The 19,368-nt window shown below is 35.8% G+C and overlaps 1 protein-coding gene across 3 annotated transcripts in view; it reads right to left on the bottom strand.

Annotated features, from left to right (window-relative positions):
- The window catches only part of LOC118191489 (hemocyte protein-glutamine gamma-glutamyltransferase-like), an 87,344-nt gene that overhangs the window by 24,674 nt on the left and 43,302 nt on the right, over positions 1 to 19,368 (bottom strand). For all 3 annotated transcript variants that reach the window (XM_085813076.1, XM_085813078.1, XM_085813077.1), the window contains exons 5-7: positions 16,888 to 17,006; positions 6,058 to 6,165; positions 4,077 to 4,254 (exon numbers count right to left, since the gene is read on the bottom strand). In XM_085813076.1, coding sequence (XP_085669202.1) covers positions 4,077 to 4,254; positions 6,058 to 6,165; positions 16,888 to 17,006 — 405 coding nt within the window. The remainder of the gene's footprint in view (positions 1 to 4,076; positions 4,255 to 6,057; positions 6,166 to 16,887; positions 17,007 to 19,368) is intronic.

Here is a 19,368-nt window from a genome sequence, read left to right as displayed (position 1 = left end):
TTGGAACCCGTTATCATTCGTCAATGCATGCGGAGGAGGCAGTGTCTGTGTTTCGGGTGGTATCTGTATGGGTGGAAGCATTAACCTCCATGTCTTTCCACGTGGAACCACGAATGCTCAAGAGTATAGATATGACATCTGTGATGTTTATGTGCTCCTTATGCCGGGACCAACAGGTGATAATTTCCTAATACAGGACAACTACGCTAGACCACACAGGACTCGCATCCTGGATTATTATCTTTAGCAGCAAGCAATTCAGCGCATGGAGTGACCCGCTTGATCACCGAATCTGAATCTTATCGCGCAAGCTTGGGATGCTTTAGTGAGACATATAGCTGCTCCCAATTTTTCTCTTCAGACCCTTGTTACGCTTGCAAGAACAATGGCTCTCACTTCCTGTGGAACTGGTAGACTGCATAATTGACAGCATCGCACATCGCTGCATGCGTTGTATTGCTTCTAGGAGAGATCATACTCCATACTGAAGATAATTTTCCTATACCAAAGTGACACATTCGACCGTTTCCTTTTATACATATGCTAATTTTTATAACTTATAATTGTCTGGTAATTTCTTTTCATGTTACTTTGTACCTTACTATGTGTTGTATTTTGTAGGTCAGTTGCATTAACTTCTACATGTACTTTTTCTGTTTTTGAGTAACTGTCATTTTCCCTATAATCAATATGCTTGTTACATAAGTAAAAAAAAAAAAATCCTAGAAATTATCTTCATCCCGAATTGTGATTGTTGGTCCACCAATTTGGTTCTTTTCTTAAACTCCTTAAATTTCAACTGCGGGAAAAAAAAATGTTCACATGTAAAATGTATTACCAAATGAAGCGGCTATTGTTGTTGCAAAAATTCGTTATTGAGGGTATTTATCTTCTGACAAACACGTATAAAATTTAATCAAATCTACGTACATCTTAAATATCTATTTAAACTACTTAACTACTATCTTAAAAATTGTACATCTTAAAATATTTTATTAAAATTTATACAACCGTGTAAATTAATTAGCTTCATTTGTAGATTTTCTGGGGCATTACTCAAGTTTGTTTTTAATGATAATGAAAATAACCTAAAATTGGAGAAGACATCGTTAAAACCTTACTATTTCTTCAAATTCTTGTCATAATAGTATTACTTAATTGAAGGGAAATCTATTCGCAGACCGTCTAAATTTATGCCGCTATTGTTGCTATGATGAATGTCACTTGTACATTCTACAAAACAATACTTAAGAATACAAAAAAGTAGGAAGAAATCGCTTTTTTTTTTCTAAATTATTTTTGCTAACACTGCTTCAGTACTGTTCAACTTAACGAAAAACAGCTTATAAAGCCATTAGAATTTTTTGAAGCAGGAGACGTGAAAAGTGAGCAATGCCTCGTCGGGACTCGAACCTGGACCTCCGAATGTACTACCATTACACCACAAATGCGTTCAGAAAAGAGAAAGAAAATACCTTATGTACTCCCTCTTTTAAAGGAGGACTTGTAATTAGAGGACTCAGTCGCCAAACCCTGGTGGCGAAGAATCATCATCCACCACCTTTTAGTTCTTGCGCCGCTGTAGAGTTATTAGGACTTTGGAGCAGGAGACCTGAAAAATGAGCAATGCCCTCGCCGGGACTCGAATCTAGACCTCTTGAATACGCTTCGAGTGTATTACCGTTACACCACGAAGTCATGGAGTAAGGAGGGAGAAAATATCTTAGTTTCAGTGCAAAAAGCGATTCTTGTTGGGTAATACTTTAGTACTAAGTGAGGATATTTTCGACATTATTCGAGTATTTAAAAGATTTTTTTAAGTGATCGTACAACCCTTCTGCATGAAAGCATTGTTTTTTTTAAAGAAATTACAGCAGTAGCTAAAGTTCATGCTTTACGTAAACAATTTACGTATTACAATCGGTTATAAGATGTATGTCATCACAAAAGAGTCCTTCTTATCAAACTAGATAAAGAGAGTACAGATAAATTTTTCTCAAAATGGATGTCTTCTAAGTGAAAAAAAAGTCAATGCAAATAATATGCAGATAGAAAAAAAATGAAATAACAATCACCATAAATGTCCATTGTAAGCGAACCGTACTTTAAAAGCACTTAAAGAACGAGAACAAAACGCCTACTTTTATTTATCTAAGTGCTGCTTCTTAAGCATGACATACACTTACTTTTTCAAACAATTCTTAAAGATTTATTGCAATAACTTAGTCTGAATACTAAAACTCAGTACAACTTTTTTCCCTTTCTTGATCTCGTATTTCGAAAACAAGATGATAACGCAGGAAAGAAAATGTTGCATGTAAATTTTATTTTAAATTTGATTATCAGTTGTAATTTCAGCTAAGATGCCTTGCCGACTCTCGTAGTACTAAAACATACTTGAAGACTTAAATTACTTTAATGTTAGAAAAGGAAAGGCGGAGTATTACGTGTATTTGAATGACTGACTATTTATGCCTTTATCTCGACTTCATTTCTTTGAAGTTTAACGTGCCTTGGCATTTATTGACTAAGTAAAAATTAGCAAATATGAGGTAAATGAAGCTTGGCAATAGCTATAGCTTTACCAGTGAGCTCTACTTAAAGTATAATAAGTAACATTTAAAGCTGAGTCAACGTATATTAAGTAAGATTTAAAGCTGAGTCAGAAAACCTTTCAAATACCTAAATAAGTGCTAGTAACTATTGCTGAATGACAGTTTACCAGTTTTATAAGGTATTTCTCCTTCCTTCTTAGCGTGCTTTCGTTGTGTAGTAATCTGCATCCTGGGCGCGTATTCCAGAGGTCCGTGGTTCAATTCCCGGCGAAGACGTTGCTCATTTTTCATGACTTCAAAAAATATCTAATGTCTCTACAGGTTCACTGTATTTTAGTTTATATTTACCTTGTGAGGTTTATCTATTTATTTTTAACTAATAGTTATTTTTAAGTTAGCACTTTCCTATTACTCTCTTTTAAACCACGCCTTTCATGCCAGAATATAAATAAGGCAGCGAGCGTTTATTCAAATTAAGGTAGAAAGAAGTGTTATTTAAGCAAAAGTTTCGGAATTTATTTTTAGAGCGTCTCTGCCTATTCCAGGCCACGTTGTGCCGTGATTATTAGCGACTTGATTAGTGGCGTTGAGTGCTTCAAGCCATTCGGCCTTCTCTCGCCGGTTTTTTACAAATCAAAGCCTTGCCTGAGCGTTAAATTATCCTGTTAGCCATTAGGCTAGTCTACCACATTTTGAATTTTTTCATCGTTACGTATTTCTGGTAAGCCAGAAGTGCTTGGCTTGTGTAAATCCAAGTTGGGTAATTGCTAAGTTTGTGTTCGAATAAACACCCTTCTTCTGACTTTTGTTTTATTTCACAAGGCTAGAAGATAATTCTTCAGTAGACTTTTTTAAAGTCTATAGTGTATGTTCCCTAACAGAACTAGACTTGTAACCTTTTGTAGGTTATTTTTCACCAACAGAGTTTTAATTCTGCTTTAGTATCTTCCAGCGTTCTCGGAAAGTTTTCGTGTTGCTTAGCCAACTAGTGGAAATGAACAGTAAAGTCTATCAAGTGTTAGCTTAAGAGGTCGAAAAGTTAGATTTTTATAATATTATAAACATATATAAATTTTAAAATATAATATTGTACACAGAATGGAGTTAATTAAATGTCGCATCCTCAGTGTAACTTTTTTTTACTTATTATGTGCTCCACCCTTAGGCACTACACGAAAAGGAAGGTATGCCCCGTGGAGGTCTTTTAAGGGAAACTGGCTCGTATCCACGTTACACATGTGTAAAACCACGAAAACGCCCATGCAGCCAGCCCGTTCGCCAGAACTCGAACCCCCGACCGAAATACCAGTGTTCAGCTGCTTTTACCACTCGACCGCTGGTGGGCTTTCAATGTAACTTGGGAACCGTTATTCATTCTTTTGATTTTATTCATTATACCGATTCGATTACATTCATTTTATTTATTATACCTGTTTTATTTATTCTTCGGATTTTTTTTTTTTTTTTTTTTGTATTTAAAACATATTATTGTGTAAGAAGAAATGTATTTTTTACCCTAACCTGTTGTGCATACTCCAGAGAAAACCCAGCATTGTCCGTATCTCACGGGTTTCCCGCCACTGGACAGATATTGTTCAAGAATCGCAGAACTACCCGTCCAACTCCATGGAGCAGTGCCATCCTCATAGTTTCCAGACCAGTTGCCAATTAGCACACCGTTATCGTCATTGCTATTAACCTAAAATTATAATTCAATGAAATATTATATATCAAGCATTCGAAGCATCGATTTTTTTCAGTTTCAAAATTTTTGAAAAGATTGTATGAGTTTATTTTCTTTCATCTTTTTAAAATTAGCAAATTATTTTGCACTTACTGATTTTCGAAGCTTTTCTTTCGCTCAGTAATGGTGTTTGTCGCAATGGTCAAAAGTTCCTCATTGATTTTTAAATCCTTTCCTGATTAACTATCGAGTTCAAATTTTGTACACATTCTGTTTGTGGATAACAATATAATGTGGTCAAGCGAAATTTTCGAAATCTAGTTTAGAATTTTTTTAATATAATGTTTAAAAGATTTTTTGCACATATCTTCGCTAAACGGAGAAACTAAAAGTTTTGGAATTTTACTGTTTGCACCATCGTATACAGAGAAAAAAAATCTTTAAATGAAGTTCAAATGAGATTTTTAACATAATTTCTAAAGTTTCGATAAAATCGCCAAATTTTTTTAAGCGCTGGTGTAACAGAATTGTTGGAAGCAGAAAAGTGATTATTCATTGTTGAAAAACGATGTTTCGATTGAATAATTTGATTGATAACGTGTCATTGACTCAAAAGAGATGAAAATAAAAAAGAATTAAAAATATCTCATGAAATAATTCATGAACTGGAAGTTGAAATATAATTTAATGTGAGCAACAGATTAAATGACTCTCTTTATAATTCATTAATAACTTTTTCTAGCTTGAGTTACATTATGAAAGAAAAAAAAAGTCGGTAACTTAGCAAAACTTAATTTTTTGCTGTCTTATGTTTCTAAGAAAAAGAGACTAAACGTATTTCGAGATAAAAGGAATTCTTCTTTTTCATTAGTAAAATTTGAGTAGTGTAGTTTTTCTATTCAACAAAAAGTATAGGGGCTACTCAGAATAGCTAAATATTTTGCTTAGAATATCTGTAAATTTATATCATGGTTCTAGCAATAAATAAGAATTTGGAAAATAGTATTTTGCAGTTTAATGAAACATACTCACGTTTTAAAAAATTACATTAGACAGGCCATTTCCATTACAGTTAAGTCAATATTGCAGATGCGCATGATAATATCGCATAGCACACGGCTACAGTTCTACGGCTACAGTTCGAGAAATTTCACGCATTAAGTATCTGAAGTTTACAGATGTAGTAGATTTATTGGCTTTGGATTTGATACATTAAAATAGATTCAAATCTGAATCGAACGATCCAGACTGCTAAGTCAGTTGGCTGAACGATATGAAGAATATTCCTGTTTACCTTTGCAGTGTATATAGCAAACACCGTTCTCTTAAAACTAGGGTATGGCATAACACCGTCTTATTGAAATCAAACGTCAGCAGAAGATATTTCGCTGTGTTGCATTGAATTATACAAAATTTCTACGCACAGCTGCGAAATTGCATTAACTGTAGTTTTTAAGACGTAAAAAAAAATCTCAAGAAATTATCATGCAATTTCTTTCTTAACAATACCAGTGTGTAACCTTGCCCTATTCTCTAGTAATATTGTCATAAAAACGTTAGGTAAAATTCACCTTCATGGCTGCCCTATTTAAAGAAATTTACGTTTCATACTCCAGCAAAAGAAAGCTATCAATATTCAACTCCATATCCTGTTTACTTGTAGGGCTGTTCTTAAGGTATGTAATAAACTACGTTTAGGACACATCTGCTAAATATACCAATAAATATCTTTAAGAAATTACTAAAAATGTAACTTTGAACAGATTAAACTGTACAATTAAAATATTCGTACCCTGATGCGTTATAGGTCATGCTTACCATAGCCGATATAGCACGCACAACTTTCACCGGGTTTCCTCTTGAAGAGTAGTCTAAACCTGACCTTTCTAGAAGAAATACACTAGCTGGTAATACAGCATCTGAAAACTGAATACATCACAAGTTTTAAAGCAATCTGCATACACATAATGTTTATTAGTCTAATGATAATTAAACTATTTACAAAATGTTTTTAAAAGCTGTAAAACATATTTAATTAATGAAGCATAAATTATATCTATCAAGGAATATAGGCATAATGGCAGTGTCAGTAAGATATTCTGTAAGGATCTTAAGTTTTACTAACGTTTATTTTATTTTAAATCTTTACTATCACTTCTTATTTTCTACTTCCGGCCAGAATTATAAGCGTTAAGGTTTTTATGCAGAGTTTGTCTGGCGAACGCCAAGTATTTAAGTTGTGGCTTTTTGCCAAGCGAGAGAGAGGAAGCAGTCAGTCGAAGCAGGCCGCTTACCTTAGAAGTTACGCAGTTGCTTGTTGCCTTCCAGGCCAGAGGTTTTAATCCTCTTGATAAATTTTAAACGTATTGTAGTGTTCACAGTTCTCTGTACTACATACGCTTCCTGTTAATATAAGGCCAATCTTCCACGTTTATTATTCTAAAGTTAAATTAGAGTTTAGTTTTATTTTTATACTTTTAAGTTTTGACCCCAAGTAGCGGGTCGGTGTTTTCCGAAGTACGGAAGTCATTGTAAATAGAGAAAAATAAAGGGTTTTGTATACCCTTCTTGTGTATCCTGTTTACTTCCCACAGTTTTGAACATAGCTTTAGTAAGCTCTCTGTTCCGAGTCAGGTCCTTGCATGTTCCCGAAGAAGGTTAGAAGGAACAATTGACCCCGATAGTGGCGCCCAACGAAGAAGAATAACCATGGCCGAGTTTCAAGAAGAACCTGTGCTGCCTGCAGAAACGGCTCAGACTCCAGAAATGCCAGCTACCGCCCTGGAAGGATTTGGTTACATCGTCCAGACCATGCGCGCTTCGATGAAACCAAAAGCAACATTTAATGGAAACTCACCGGTAACCAGTTTTTTTGGAAAAATTGGATGACCACTTCATGCTCTACCCCGTGCACGAATTTCAAAAAGTTACCTTAGCTACCAGCGCTTTGAGGGGCCAAGCGCTTAATTGGTTCAAATGTATAGGCAGAAGTCTCTTGGGTCAAGCAGGAAGTCCCACCTATACTTACGAGAATTTGAAGACTGCCCTACTAAAAGCCTTCCCTGTTGTAAGGGATCGTGCGAAATTAGAAACGGAACTTTTTAGTATATATCAACAAAGAATCGAAAACCTCTCAAGCTTTATTTTAAGAAAAATTCACGTCTTCAAACACTTGTATGGAAACCGTCCGGATCCTGAAATAATTCAAGTGATTTTGCCGAGGTTACTGCCCCAAGTGCAAGACTTTATTGAATTGAGAAATCCGACTACACTGGAAAAGTTATTTGAGCTAGCAATCCAGTTTGAAAGTAGAAGAACGGCGGACGTCGAAAGAAGACGCCAATATCAACAGCGAGACCGATTTGGTACGCCAAGACTACAGCAAACTCAAGCACACGGCTACGGAGGCAAAGCGAATCAGTGGGCCAGTGGGCAAGGAAACCCGAGCATTCAAAAACAGCCGGCGAACGTCGACAGTTCAATAGCAACCCAGGAAAAAAGTCTCAAGGCCAGTGGAAAAAGAAGGAAAGCATGGAAACAAAAAAGGATTTAAACTAAAACGGATTTCTGCTGACGGGAGGGTGCGGAAATCCGAAGGCCACGAAAACCCCTCTTCCTTCAAGTTAAATACAGTAATGGTGAAAAATTTGACTCTTCCGAAGATTGAAGTGTTGGTGAATAATATCCCAGCCACCGCACTCCTGGATACAGGCGCGCAGTGTTCCTGTGTGGCAGAAGATTTTTTTAGGAAATATTTTCGCAAATACCGCATATATAATTCGGATAATACGACAGTGTTAGCGGCGCAAGGAGAAAAATGTAAGTGCATAGGTAAAGTACCGTTGTATATCCGTATCAAGGACGAACAAGTAAAGGTGATGTTTTTTATAGTAAAGAATCTGCAAGCACATATAATCTTAGGAATAGATTTTCTTTCAGTCGCACAAGCAACACTAGATTTTAATGAAGCGTCCCTTAAGCTGACAATGAAACCAGTTCATGCAGAAAAGGCTGAACCGCCGATGTTAAAACTTGACCACCTCCCTAATGACAAGCAAGGAAGAATCCGACAAGTGGTAAGTGAATTTGCTTCGTTATTTAGTGATATTCCAGGATTTACTCAGGTTACTAACCACAGTATTGACACCGGAGATGCAATGCCAGTTCGTCAAAAACCATACCGGTATGATAAGAATAAGGAAAAAATTATAGAATGGCATATTACCGATATGCTACGTAAAAAGATCATAACGCCCATCTCAAGTAGTTATGCTAGCCCGGTGGTTTTATGTAAGAAAAATAATGACTATACTTTGACGCATCCAAAAAGGTGGAGATTCGCTATTGATTACCGTAAATTAAACTCCATAACTAAATATCCGGTATATCCGTTACCGATCATTGAAGAAATTCTAAGGAACATAAAATCAAGCAAATTTATGACGACTTTAGACTTAACGACTGGTTATTTTCAAATAGGGGTTAGGCCTGAGGACGTGCCTAAGACTCCTTTTATAACCAAGTCTGGCACTTATGCATTTTTGCGTATGCCGTTTGGCCTTTCAGGGGCCCCGGCAACATTTCAGCGATGCATGGACATTGTGTTAAGACCTGTTCTTGGAAAGTCCACATTTATCTATTTAGACGATATCATTATTACTAGTGATAATCTCGACCAACATGTACAGGATTTAAGACAGGTGTTTTCTTTATTAAATGAGGCCGGTCTAAAAGTTAATGTCGAAAAGTGCAAATTTGCAGCCCCTGAATTAAAATATTTAGGTTACAAGATATCTCAGAAAGGAATAGAGACAGACGATTCAAAAATAATTGCTGTACAAAAGTATCCGACTCCAAACACGGCAAAGAAGCTCTCTTCTTTTCTAGGACTTTGTTCATATTATAGGTCCTTTATAAAAGATTTTGCATCTATCGCTGAGCCATTGTTAAAATTAAAAAGGAAAAAGGCAAGATTCTCGTGGACGGCCGAAGCCAATAGTGCTTTCGAAAAATTAAAACAAGCATTAACGCAAGCCCCTGTGTTGAAATTTCCTGGAAAGGATGAGAATTTAGAAATTTCAGCGGATGCTTCGGATTATGCGGTAGGAACGGTACTTTCGCAAAATCAGCAGCCCGTGGCATTTTTTAGCCGAACTTTAAATCAAACATAAAGAAACTATTCCGCGACCGAGAGAGAGGCACTTGCAGTTCTGTTAGCAGTGCAAAAGTTCCAAGTCTATTTTGGAAAGGCGCCGATAACAGTGTACTCTGATCATGCGGCGGTAACTAGATTGTACTCAGGGAAAAACTTATCCCCAAGGTTAATAAGATGGGCACTCAAGCTGCAAGAATATAATCTGGTAATCAAGCATACCCCCGGAAAGGAAAATATGGTAGCAGATGCCCTATCAAGATTTAAAATAGATGAACAAGGTAATACCGTAAAGGTGGCAATGCTCACAGCATGTACAATAAATTACCGAGAAACTGTAATAACCGAACTGGGTAAGGATCCTGAGTTTGGAAGCATTTATGAGTATTTGAAGGATCCTGAAAATTTTAGCCACCAAGATATTGTGGCGATAAGAAATAGGGCGGCTCATTACGAACTAATAGATGGTCTATTATTCTATACAAAAACTACGAATTCCAACAACGAATTTCGACCTGTTATCCCAGCTAGTCTTAGATTAAATATCCTGCAGGAACTCCATGACAGCCCTTCAGCTTCTCATGCTGGTATTCGAAAAACTATCCAACGCGTACGCGAGGCAGTCTACTTTCCTGAACTGCAAAAGTTAACAAGGGCGTATGTCCAGTCCTGCCCAACATGTCAAGCAGTTAATTATATTAATTTCCGCCCGGGCGGGTTTCTAAATAGTATTAAATCCGAATTTCCAAATGAAATAACTAGCATCGATTTATTGGGCCCTTTCCCAAAAAGTCAGTTAAATAAAAATCGCTATCTCCTTGTTATGGTTGATCATTTTAGTAAATGGACCGAAATTGTTCCCTTAAAACGAGCCTCCGCGAAATTAGTTACTGATTCTATTTTAAATAAATATATTTTAAAATACGGGGCGCCCCTAAAAGTTATATCGGATAATGGTCCTCAATTTGTAAGTAATATATTTGAAGACATGTGCCAAAAACTGGGCATACGTCATTTAAAAATGGTCCCGTATCGGCCGCAATCAAATATAGCTGAACGGGTCAATAGAAATATAGTGAAAATTATCCGTAGTTATGTTAAAAATTTTCATAAAAGCTGGGATAACTATGTCAATGAATTTTTTTTCGCCCTTAGGACCGCAAAACATGATACAACGGGCAAAACTCCTGCTGAGTTATTTTTAGGCAGGAAGATTATAACGCCGTTAGATAAATTATTTTATGTGCAACAAAGAGCCCCAGAATTTAAAATGGGTGATATAGAAAAACTAATAAAAGAAGCAAAAAAGAATACGGAAGTAGCCCAAAGAAAACAGAAGCTCTATTATGATTTGAAACGACGGGGAGTAACTTATAAAGTAGGGGATGAAGTTTTAAAAATTAAGCATTCACTTTCTTCAGCACCAGAAGATAAGACTGCCAAATTTTTTCCACGATTTGAAGGACCATATGTTATAGAAAAAATAACTCACGCTGTAGTAGTGTTAAAAGCCAGAAATGGTGAAACCTGCTCCGCAAACATTGATCAAATCAAACCCTACTTCAATCGTAATAAAATGCAAATATTTTCAGATCTTTTGCAGGATCCGGCACGGCAGACACCGCAGGCACAAGCTCCAGAGGTGGAAAAACGACAAGTACAAGGGAAAGCCATTAAGAGGCAGGAGCAAGTGAAAAGAAAATTTCCCCGCCGAAAAATTGAAGGTAGCAAGAAAAAGAAGCCGTTCCACCGTCCACAAAAGAGAGTTCACGAACACCCCCAGAATGAAGAAGGGAGAAGGACGACGGATGTGAAGAGAAGCAGGAGAAATGACGGCAACTATAACCCGGCTCTAAAACGGAAGATGTAGTCATCCGACAGGACTCTCCGCAGCAAATGTCGCCGAACTGCAGAAGGGCCATCAGCGGCGGAGGAAAAGTTACAAGGAAAATTTGAACGGCCAGCAACGAGGTCCAAGCAGGAACACGACAGAAGGTTCCCGGTTCCGCCAAGACCAGCTGCCATCAAACGGCCAAGACCACAAGCAGAAGAGAAAAAGAAGGTATTCAAGGGTGACCGAACTGGTGAAAAAAGGAAGCTTCCAGAGGAAGGCACTGAAGGGTGAGCCCGTACAAGAAGGAGGATAAATCAAACAACTATCTGCAATACCTTTAAGGACTGGGCCCAGAAACGGATGTCCGAATATCACAAAGATAAGTAAAATTTTATGTTACTTTGCAAACTTAAGTTAATCTTTCATTCTTACTGCAAGTGGCAGATTTCAAGAAGTTTTACCTCATGCGAGGTCTACCTTTATCGCCAAAAGGGCGAGAAATGAGTTGTGACCGATTTTGGTATTATGTTTTTCAATTACTCGCGCGTAAAACTAAAGTTGATGTATAATAGCGTTGTGTAAAGACTTAAATATTGTAAAAAGTTATTGTATAAATTTTATTTAAAACATTCTAGCAGGAAAGAAGTTTAGTCTGAACGACTTTTTGAAATGTATTATTTCAATGTAGAAAGAATTGGCACTTGCTTTGAAAAGAATAGAAGTTAACAATGTACTACTAATGTATGTTTTCAAATGTGTAAAATTAACGGCTTGTTGATATGTTCTTATATACAATGTGAACTGTTATTTTAAATGTTAAGAAATACCGTGATATGGTAAAAGTGAATGTTAAATTTTTTTTTATTCGTGTGACTGTAAAAAGACTAAAAATAATGGTGAATATGTGTTAAAGGTTGAATGATGTAGTTAGGCTCTCTGACGCTACACTTCAGAGTTAGACGCTTTCAGAATAGTACCTCAGGGTTTAGAGTTGGAATTAGGGTGTGTTACGAGGTCTTGGCATGTTGAATTTTAACACGTTAGTGTTTTGATTGTAGGAGGAAGTGTGGAACACGTAGACAGAAACACATTCGTGTTTGGTGTTTTTTTACAACACATGTCAGAGAGCACGGGGAGAGATAGTTAAAATAGTCATGAATGAAATAAGAATGTTAAGAGAAATATAATTATACATGTTACTTGCCATTTCATTGTGTAACATTTCATTAAACTAGTTTTCCTTCCAGATCTCTGGAAGGAAACAGAATTGAATAAAAGCTCCTGTTTAGTTGCAGTACAGATGAAAAAAATTGTGTATCCTGGGAGCTGCTATTGTAAAAACAAATTTCTTTCTTTTAAATTTCTAGTTTCTAGCGAAAAATATTTGTAAAAGATTGGATTCGCGTTAGATTCTAGAGCTAAAAGTTTTCAACAAGGTCGTTTTAAACCTCAGTTTCAAACTAATTAACTCTGGCGGGAAGTATGTAAGGATCTTAAGTTTTACTAACGTTTATTTTATTTTAAATCTTTACTATCACTTCTTACTTTCTACTTCCGGCCAGAATTATAAGTGTTAAGGTTTTTATGCAAAGTTTGTCTGGCGAACGCCAAGTATTTAAGTTGTGGCTTTTTGCCAAGCGAGAGAGAGGAAGCAGTCAGTCGAAGCAGGCCGCTTACCTTAGAAGTTACGCAGTTGCTTGTTGCCTTCCAGGCCAGAGGTTTTAATCCTCTTGATAAATTTTAAACGTATTGTAGTGTTCACAGTTCTCTGTACTACATACGCTTCCTGTTAATATAAGGCCAATCTTCCACGTTTATTATTCTAAAGTTAAATTAGAGTTTAGTTTTATTTTTATACTTTTACGTTTTGACCCCAAGTAGCGGGTCGGTGTATTCCGAAGTACGGAAGTCATTGTATATAGAGAAAAATAAAGGGTTTTGTACACCCTTCGTTTGTATCCTGTCTACTTACCACAATTAGTGAACATAGCTTTAGTAAGCTCTCTGTTCCGAGTCAGGTCCTTGCATGTTCCCGAAGAAGGTTAGAAGGAACAATTGACCCTGATAATTCATATACGAAGTGTACTAATTGAGACATGTAAATCCGTAATAAATACATTGATGTTCTTGTTGTATCTACAATAAAGCCTATTCAAACACTGCCATGGACGAAGGTGACAGCCTGCAAAGTGTTATCATTGTAGAGGTTTGGTCTCATAAACAAGACCCCCAATTTTTAGCAATTCAGCAAGGATGCCCGGACAATAAAAAATATGTGCAGTTGTCAGGTCTGTGTCCGGGCAGTCATCACAGTTTCTGCAGGTTTTCCTACCTGCCAATTATGAATCCTCTGTGATAGCCAGTTCTAAGTCTAACAGTGATTTCAGTTATACGTCGATCTCCCTTGATGTTATGGAGGTAGTGCTTTACTGGAACTGAAAGTTACTGCTATCCGTATTTGGCTATGGCATTTGCGTCCGCGAGGGTTACATTTACTCCATTATTATTGTTGAGATTTCTAGGTCCTTTTGATAGTTTATCTGCTTTCTCGTTACCTGTGATGTTGACATGTGCTGGCAACTATAAAAGAATGCAGACCTTATCTAGCGTTTTAAGCTCGTTAGGCGAAAGTGTATCCTGATGGTGATCAGGGCACTTCTACCAGGATTGCCTTTGCTTCACAGAAGATAATGATTCCTTTTGCTCACTCAGAAATGGGAAAGGATACGTAAAGTGCCAGAAGCTCACAAGTCAAGTTAGAGACTATGGCTCCGGTGTCAATTTTTTGTTCATAAGTAGTATCCCTTGAACTAATCAGAAGTACTTCAGAACCTCCGCTACTGATTGTCTCATCAGATGAATCATCTGTATAAGAGGAGTACAAAGCCCCCTTTTGGATACTATTCAACGCTCCTGATCCTTTTCGCTTTAATAATATCAATCAATTTCTTTTTATTGCATATCTCTAGTAGGTTGAGAACTATTTTAGAGTTTATAGGAAGCCTAGAAGGAAATGCTGACTCTTAAAAGATGAAAAATTAGTTGGGATCGAGGCCGAAAATTGCTCTAATATCGTTACTAAATTGCATAGGAGATGATCTTTTCAGTCTAGTGCTGCCATCATAGTTTTCAAAGGTAATCTGCAATAAATATATTGCAGATTTAAATAGGCAAATAAACATATTGCAGATTTAAATAGCTGCAACAAAAATATTCTTGCCTTCTCATGAAGATTTCTAAAGATACTGCAGTAAGATGCTCTGTGAAATAGGAGTTTTCTATTTCAAAATATGTGTCAGGAAATTCAAAAACAGCACAACAAAACACATGCTTAAAGCAATAAACCACGAGTGATAGAAGTTATAATAAATTGTCACACTAAAGAATGAGATTGTTTCTTTAGATTAATAATATTGCACAAGTGCAAATGAGTACCAAGTTACGTTTTTACGTACGGCATTATAGGGAAGCACCATACTACAACTTTCTAAGTCTGTAAACGTTTTGGTGATAGAAAACTCATCTAAAGTTTTAAAAAAGTACTTTTCGAAATTTCAGCAAGTTCGAAAGATTTCGAAATGCATTAAAGAAATAATTATATATGATCATATAGAAGTAAAAACATTAAAATATAAAATAAATCAGTAAAAATATGTTTTCAAATGTTTTTTTGTACTTTCTTGAAGGTAGTACAAGTATTGAGAAAAAATTTATTTTATCGTTTTACTATGACTGTTAGCACAAAACAATAATACCTAAATATGCAATGTCATTACGTTTTTATAATAATAACAAAACATTAAATGCGATGAAAAAAATCAGATGACTTGTAAAAGGTTTATATAGTATGTCAGATGCTAAACTGTGATGAAGTTTTGTGCTCATTGCTTTATTCTGCAAAACTTTATAGCTAAAATAACTAGAAACGAAGATAACGTATTTTATGAAATTATTAAAGGCTGTGCAAACTGATCTAACAATAGAAAATTTTGAGTTTAGTTTATTTACACAATAAAAACTCACAACTAATAACTACAACTGCCTAAGAAATTTCAAATGACATTGATAACACGAGGTCCCATCAAGATGGTCCAAACTCTGTACAGCTAGATTCCTCGCTTGGAATACATAAAAAATGCCCCAAAACTGTACCTGTAAGACCCACAGTTTTCGAGATAAATGCAAAATAAAAGCATGATGTCATATGCGTCATATCGCCTATGGTTCGAGCATGATGGAACTCCAGCGCATTTCAGCTCTCTCGTATGTGATTTGCTGGATATGGAATACTCAGACTGCTGGATTAGACGTGGGATTCAGGTTTTATGGCCGCTAGGGTCGCTATATCTGACACCTTTGGATTTCTTCCTATTGGGGGGGGCATATGAAGGAATTCGTTTATCAAGACCTAGTTACTACAACAACATATTGGCATTCTCCGTTACGTGAATCATTTGTCACACTACGGGGCCCCCACTCCTTAGAACCAGGCGCAGAGGTTCATCCTCCGCTCTGGCCCCTCAGAGAGGGAGGCGCACCGCCCAGGTAGTCACCCGGAACGGCACTGGTAGTTATTTGTTACCTACCAGTCGCTCGGGCAGCCCGTCGCAGGGTCATTTCCCGACGTACCCGGGGGAAAACCCCCGGGCTACTACTTCCACGCCGCGCTAGGACGTGCCAGACCCCGAGGCCGGCCAATAAATGACCTTTCCCAGGGCTTTCAGAACCACCAAGTTCATAAATTTTATACCCACGTGACCGAGACTGCCTAGGTACAGATCCGAGCCAGTAGCTTCGCAGAATTCTCTACGTCGACCTCCGGGGGAGGGAACCTAGTTACTACAGAAAGCAACTTAGTTTCTCGATTTCACGCTGCGTGTACTTTGATGAATGCCATGCTGCTACTTTGATATATGACAGCCACTCCACGGCCCACGCATGCATGATTCGGTATGAGCGGCGGGCCGTTTTGAATATCTTCCTATGTAAACGTATGCGATGTTCTACACCAGATGGGGGACCTGCAGAATTTGGGCTATTTTAATGGGACACCCTGTAGAGTATAATGATACATTTCTGTCTGATCAGATACTTCTGTTCCAAAGAAATTTATTTTATAATACGAGAACGTTTTCTAATTAAATTTATAGCTAATCTTTAAACTTATTCAATTAGAACAAATCTTATTTGATTGTTCGAATTCATATAAAATGCACTCTGTAAAACACTTGAAATGATTTTAAGTGATTAAAACTTACTTGAACATTTTTATAATTTCAAGGGGAATTTCGTGACAAATTAAATTTAAAATAAGAGTTTCAGATATCAACATTATAATCTGGCACTATCTATTGGAAATGAAAAAGAAAGAATTTTTATTGCAAATTTTTACATTAATTTACGCCGATATACAGATAGTTAACATATTATCATAAACTGCACAATGAGATATGTCAAAATGTTGAAATTTTTACTATTATAATTAGCGCAGTTTGTAGAATTAAGAAGAATAACGAAACATCGCGTGCAGTTAATTATATTTTGATAAATGTATTATAATTATAATCATATTTTTACAATCTGAGTGGATATATTCGCAAATAGTTAAATGAAAACGTAAACTTTTGTGATAGTATCGTCGATATTTGATTGTAAATCTTACCTGTCCAAAAACCCAAGGTCGTCCGACTGGTTTGTTATAAGATCCAACATAAATTTTTCCCACATCGCTCAGAACGTACTCCTGTCGGGATCTGCTGTCTTCCATGTACACAGGATCATCTGCATAGACAAAAATAATAATAATAATAATAATAATAATAATAATAATAAAAAAAGAGATTACGTTTCCTTTTTTGTGTTATTGTTTCATTCAAATAAAAGAATCTAATGAAAAATTTTCAGTTAAAGGTATAAGGCGTTCATGATTTAACATACATTGGTTTATTTGCAAGAAAATAAGAGAATGCCAAATTTTCTAGTAGCTTTGAAACCCGATCGGAAAAGCAACTGGCCGAAAGCCGATATTTATGTGTTTTAAAGTAAAACATTGTAAATTTAAAGAAATTTCAAGTAAGGTTCATTATTTTTTTATCGAGATCTTTATTTATTTTTCAGTATTTTTTTATTATTTACTCTTTCATCATATTTACAAAATTAACGACTGTTGCTAGCCATATGCTTCTCATCATCAGTTAAATTTTTCCATCCTTTGCTGTTTTTGTTTCAATTCCATCTGCCCAGGAGAATATGAATTTAATGAAGATTTTTAGAAGACGCAACCTATTAAGAAGGATTATTAAGTACTGGATTTCTCAGAGTGTGAAATTCTTACTGATCTGGATACACTTTTATTTACCCGTTAATGAATTCAGTAGTCAGTTAAGTAATCTGACACATACCTGTAGTGGAAAGCTTGCTAGTCGTAGAAATCTTAGTGTAGTCGTAGAAAATATACCAATGAAAGCTTTAATTAACGTAAAACGAAATTTCATATTTATATTTTAAATGTATTTTTATACATTAAAATTAATTTAACATAGCGCATATTTACCGTTTAAAATTTATTGTTTAACTGTCTAATTATTATTATCATTAATGTTACTAGTCGAATTTTCTGGAGTTTATTAGTGCTATACTCATTGGTTTAGTATTAAGCTATACTTAAGCCTAAATAGTTTATGATAATACTGCAGCTGAAGAAGAAGGTTCTATATTCAGTCGTTCGAAACTAGTCCCGCAAATTTATTAAATTACTCTGATTCATGCTGCCTTAATATAATTACCAATAATTCACATCTTATTGAATTGTTTAAAATAAGTCCAGATTTCTGCATTTACTGTACCTGTAGAATAGACTATCAATTCAAATATTGAAGGTATTTTTATTTTCTATGAGTGTTTCTTTTTCATTAGTAATAATTCGGATGCAACTTCCAAGATATTTACATAGATTATCAATTTTACGAATTTATTTATGAACGACTGTGAAGGATAAAGGATTGTTCAATCTCCTATTACCCGTCTGTTAATAAACATTTCTGTAACACTGTTGTCTACAATTATTAATCCATGCTAAAACGTTGGGTATTTTAGTGTAGTCGCTAAGTCTAAGCGATCTTTAAAAGATTTTTAATGCATTTCTTTCTTCTCTCAGCTCCTCCCCCCCCCCCACATACAAGAAACTCACTCAATTTAAGAACAAATTAGTGTTTTAATTATCTTTATTTTTGTAAACTTACTTAATTATTTTATAAAATGTCTGGATTTAAATGCCATTTTAAAGAAGGACACTACTGAGAGAATTTTGGATCAGAATATGAATGTGTATTGTTTCGATAATAAATAGCATAAGATTTCAAAGTGAAAAATTTCAAGACTTTTTCAAGTCTTCAGACTGCTCAATTTTGTTAACCTGAAAACAATCTGAAGTAGAATCATTTTGTAAATGTCAAATTGAAAGGAAAGAATGTTTTTGCTCAGTTCTTTTAAACCGATTTAATTTCTGGAAAAGTGATTCATCATTTGCTTCATTTCAAGCTGTCATAGGAACTGAATATTCAACAGGAACTTGAAGGTTCATACACATTAACGACACTGCTGCTTTGTATATAGATTTCAAAAGCACTTAAGTTTTATACTTTACAACTGCACTAAATATTTTCTTATCTCCAAGCTGGATTACAGATTTGCACGACGTTTTATCTTCTTTTTCCAACTACCCAAGTGGGAAAATGGTTAGTGACTCTGACTGCCACACCGAAGGGCCCGGGTTCGAATCCCAGAGAAGGCATAGATGTAAATTGTCTGTCCCTTCCATAGGAGGTAACGGTGGCAGCTTATTAGGTGCCTCCATAATAACATGACCACCAGTTCCCTCCTTAGTAGGGGAGAAAGACTAAGACGACTAATGCCCGACATTAAAAAAAAAAAAAAAAAAGCTTTTCCAAACTCATAATGGAACCTTTCTTTATTTCATATTTAATTATATGGCGAGCAGAAATAAAATAACGATATTTGAAAAATTAGAAAAATGTCATGTCGGAAATGAAACTACGGTACACAAAATATAAATATGTTTGCAGTATCTATAGCAGAGTGGTCTGTTGTTACTCATTAATCATCCAAAATAAGCTTCTCATTT

Source organism: Stegodyphus dumicola, chromosome 3 (genome assembly GCF_044657685.1).
Source record: "Stegodyphus dumicola isolate Sdum_Otavi_A_Nest chromosome 3, ASM4465768v1".
Classification (NCBI taxonomy): Eukaryota; Metazoa; Arthropoda; class Arachnida; order Araneae; family Eresidae; genus Stegodyphus; species Stegodyphus dumicola.
This window is presented reverse-complemented; position numbering and strand designations above follow the sequence as displayed.